This window comes from Rhagoletis pomonella, unplaced genomic scaffold (genome assembly GCF_013731165.1).
Source record: "Rhagoletis pomonella isolate Grant_MI unplaced genomic scaffold, Rhpom_1.0 Rhpom_scaffold_00003, whole genome shotgun sequence".
NCBI lineage: Eukaryota > Metazoa > Arthropoda > Insecta > Diptera > Tephritidae > Rhagoletis > Rhagoletis pomonella.
Genome location: NW_023458557.1, coordinates 4,537,046 through 4,541,597, shown reverse-complemented (window position 1 = coordinate 4,541,597; position 4,552 = coordinate 4,537,046). Strand labels below are relative to the sequence as shown.

General features: G+C 33.6%; 1 protein-coding gene across 4 annotated transcripts; it reads left to right on the top strand.

Annotated features, from left to right (window-relative positions):
- The first annotated feature begins 6 nt into the window (after nucleotides 1–6).
- LOC118734992 (protein ALP1-like) lies at nucleotides 7–3,266 on the top strand. Of its 4 annotated transcripts, none has more exons than XM_036464586.1 (4): nucleotides 7–2,211; nucleotides 2,283–2,370; nucleotides 2,491–2,536; nucleotides 2,611–3,266. In XM_036464586.1, the coding sequence occupies exons 1-4, from the start codon at nucleotides 1,756–1,758 to the stop codon at nucleotides 3,188–3,190; spliced, it is 1,170 nt and encodes a 389-aa protein (XP_036320479.1). In that variant the 5' UTR covers nucleotides 7–1,755; the 3' UTR covers nucleotides 3,191–3,266. The 4 variants fall into 4 exon arrangements, with proteins under 4 accessions (XP_036320479.1, XP_036320481.1, XP_036320478.1 ...); XM_036464588.1 differs by having other exon boundaries at nucleotides 2,441–2,536; XM_036464585.1 differs by having other exon boundaries at nucleotides 2,283–2,536.
- Nucleotides 3,267–4,552: the final 1,286 nt, after the last annotated feature.

Below are 4,552 nucleotides of genomic sequence, written 5' to 3'. Positions count from 1 at the left end.
TTTCCATTCTGTCGGAACTATTCCCAACTGAAGGCTTCATAATTAACATTTTCTATATTTCTATTAATATCGATGATACTCTCAACAAAGAAATTGTTTAACTTGTTTGCAATTTCAGTACTATTTCTATATATTTTGCGGTTGATTATAACTTCTTTGATGTTTTCTTTGTGATCTGTATTATTGACGATATTCTTCAAATGTTTCCACATTAAACGACTATCACCTCTATTAATTTCCACCTTGTATTCCATATATTGTTTTTTTTTAATTTTAATCATTTTTTATACATTTTATTTATTTTGTTGTATTCTACTCAATGACCAGTGATCGCTGCCCTTTGGTATAACTTGAATTTTTCTTTATTAGTTTCAGTCAATTGTCTGTCATACCATTTATTTTTGATTTTGACCCGCTCAAACAATGGTTAATATGTTCGAGCATACCATCTGGACTGAGACTATTCAGGTCAGCGGAGGTGCATTTTCTCAAAAGATTTATGAGGTTGTCTTTGCTGTACCCATCCCACGAAGTTATTTCAAACAGTTTATTGATAGGGCCTTGTTTTTTTATATCGCATTTGAACATCATAGTTTCGTGATCCGATATTCTATGTTCCTCCGCTTTTTCACATGAAACTTCCTTAGCGTTGGAGTACAATAAGTCGGTCAGTGTTAGGGAATAATCAGTAACCCTAGTATTAAAGTTAATTAACTGTTTCATTGCCTGATGGGCGAATATCTCATTCAGTTTCTTACTATATGTCGACATTATATTCAGGTTTATATTAAAATCTCCGATAATAATGGTATTTACCATGTTATCGCATATTTCCGACAAAATGGTCTCCATATATGCTAGAAAATCAGCATCACTTGAACTAGGTGAGTGATAGACCACCCCAATTTTCAATTTGGTTTCGAGATTTTTCAGTTGGATAACTACACACCAAACACTTTTATCGATAGATTTGGTTAGTAGTATTTTAAAATCTAGTGCGTCACGCAATATTATGATTACCCCTCCTGTATGTCTACTGTACGAGTCACATCTTACAACCTGATATGTAGGAAACTGTATTTAATAGTAGTATATTTCCTCTGTTGTGCAAGTTTCGGAACATAGAATTTCTATTAGGGCCGGTTGTTCAATGTCTGGTTATCACTACCACTACACTATCGACGATTTCGACATCATTCATGTAACATGTGATCGACCAGAATATGACCAGATCAATGTTCACACGGTTGCTAGAACGGGTCTCTGTATCAGCAAAGCAATAGCTATTGCTATTGCTAAAAGTCACTGCACCATCATCGGCGTGATGTCAACATCACTAGCGCCACTATTCTCAGAACACTGCAATCAATGGTCATCTTATTTAACAGCGTCAGCACAAACAAGAAATTACAACATATGAGCAACGCCGGAGTTATGCTTGGTTTTCATTACGTCAATTTGATTGACAACATAAACTGCCTTCTCTGCCATCGTCGTCATATCTTGCTGAAAGCGTTTTCATTCAGCTCCATGAACTGACATAAAAGCGTTTGTCAATGATTGTAGACAAATCTTGGGGTCAATCGACTGACATACCGTTTCCACCATAAATGTCAAAGCAGTGTTTTTAGAAGAAGAAGAATTAGCTGTCAAAGCAGAAAAAGTAACTGACCAAAGTGAAAATTTCAAAGGACTGGCTACGAGCTTAAACAATTTTTTTATACAATAAATTCAATCAATGCAAAACAAAAAGAAATGAACAAAAAGCGAGCTTCGATTGCTTTTGCATCACTTTGTTTGATCGCGACTTTAAAAGCGTGGAAAAAAAATAAATGCTTGAAAAGAAATAAAAAGCAATGGTGGATTCGTCCAGGGCTCAGACACAGGGCCACCAGTGGTTTCTACTCCACACTGCGTTTTAAATTACGTCAGCAGGATCCTCAATGGTTTAAAAATTTTGTGCGAATGAGTTGTGAAGACTTTGACTACCTGGTGGAGCATCTCACACCATACATTGGCAAGAGCAATACCCGATTCAGGAAAGCAATTTCAGTCGGCGAAAGACTCGCCGTAACTTTACGGTATCTGGCTACAGGAGATAGCTTTTCAAGTTTAATGACGGTTTTTCTTATTGGTAAAACTACAATATGCCACATAGTACATGAAACATGTGCTGCTATTTTTACAGCATTGAAAGATAAGTTTTTAAAGGTGAGTATTTTGAAATTTATTTCGATCACTAGTGTGAATAAGATGGAATATGCATTCATTTATTTACATAGGTCCCAAATACCCCTGGACAATGGGCAGAAGTAGCAGATCAATTTGCAAAGCGTTGGAACTTTCCAAACTGTTGTGGTGCTTTGGACGGTAAGCACATAATGATACAGGCACCTGCTAACTGTGGCTCCGAATACTTTAATTATAAAAAATTCAATAGTATTGTTTTAATGGCTTTGGTGGACGCAGAATATAAGTTTCTTTTTGTAGAAGTTGGAGCATACGGCCGCGAATCTGATGGAGGTGTTTTCGCAAGGCAAGTTTTGGACAATATATCCCCCCATCTTATATTCATGTAATATTCATATTTATATGTGTTTTTCATTTTAGATGCAAGCTTTCAAGTGCTCTTGCTGACAACACTATTTATTTTCCTCCCCGCAGACCACTACCGAATGAGGCAGATCCAATGCCATTTGTCATTATTGCAGACGATGCCTTTCCGCTGAAACCATACATTTTGAAACCATTCTCTTATCGTGAACAAGTAATGTCGCATAAAATATTTAACTACAGATTATCACGAGCAAGAAACGTGGTTGAAAATGTGTTTGGCATATGCGCGGCACGGTTCAGGATCCTTAGAAGGCCAATGGATGTTAAACCTGAGAACGCAAAGACCATCGTTCTAGCAATTTGTGTTATACATAACTTTTTAATATCAAGAAACTCATCCTATTTAACTAGAACCGACACTGACAATGAAACAAACGGAGAATTAGTGGCGGGTAATTGGCGATTAGAACTTGGACCAAACGGAAAGCTAATTTCACTTCGTGCAAGTACCACTCTGGGTAGGCCAGCAGATGATGCAATAAATGTTCGAGCTGCTTTTATGGAGTATTTTATGACACCGTATGGAGAAGTCCCATGGCAATATAATAGAACGATTATTCACAACTCATTTTAAAAGTCAGTGGCCCGTAGTCATAGTCAAAATAAAGTCGACTTTAAAGTTAGTTGCAGCTTTTTGACATAATTTTCAATGGGATATCTGTCAACAAAGCTGCAACTAACTTTAAAGTCGACTTTATTTTGACTATGACTACGGGCCAGTAACTTCGCTTAGATGAAATTTGTTAGTGTAACTCTTTGCAGTGTTATATTTACCCATATAACTAGATTTTTAATTGATTTGCATTCTAATATTAACCAATTACCCACAGAATTGAGTACATTTTTTTTACCATATTCTCGATGTTTTTCATGATAAATCGTTTAAATTAACGAAAATGTTTATCATGAAAAATATTGTGAACATTGTAAAAAAAGTGGTATTTTTGTTTAATATTTGCAATGTTTTTCAAGTAAAATTTTTTTGTTATTTTTTTATTAAAATATCTATGGTTCAACAAATTTTCATCTAAATTTTTAACTTTTTAATCTGAATTTTCAGAAAAATGCTGGGTACGCATATAGATCGGTTAAGTTATTCTAGTGAAACAAGTGCAAGTTTTAAGCGGCGTTGATTTTTAATGAATTTATATTTCCGACGGATTTTGCGGTTTTCTGCATATAACAAGTGCAATTTATGAAATATAGCGTTAATTTAAACTTGCTTTACTAGAATTACTTACACTTTACACTTTAGAAACTTACACTTGTTTTTCTAGAATTACTTACCCGATCTGTCTGCCAGCTCAAAATTTTTCTAAAAATTCAGATTAAAAAGTTCAAAATTTAGACGAAAATTCATTGAATTTTTCTAAGGTCTGCATAAAGTTTGAAAGTTTGACTTATGTGGTTTTGACGAAAGCATGAACCATAATGTAATAAAAACATAACAAAAAAAAATTTACTTGAAAAACATTGCAAATTTTAAACAAAAAACTCCATGCTCTCACGAATTTTCATTTAAGATATACTTTGATCAACAACAGAAACAACATAAATAAGGGTTTCAAAAATTGCACAAGGTTCACAAAAATGAATCAAATTTAAAAAAAATTTAATCAAAATTTCAAACTTTTGGTTCAGAATTTTGAGAAAATTTTCGAGTTTGAAGTTTGGTTTATTTTTGTGAACTTGGTGCAATTTTTGAAACCCTTATTTATGTTGTTTCTATTGTTGATCAAACTATATCTTAAATGAAAACTCGTAAAAAGAAATAAATAAACGTAAGTGGCAAATGATATCATTTAATATAAAAAAGCTGAAGTTGAATATTGTCTAAGACATACAATACAGAATGATTTCAAAACTATTTTGAAAAGAATTTAACTAACAAAAAAAACCAATTTCATTTTACATACTTACACATAAATATCCTTAT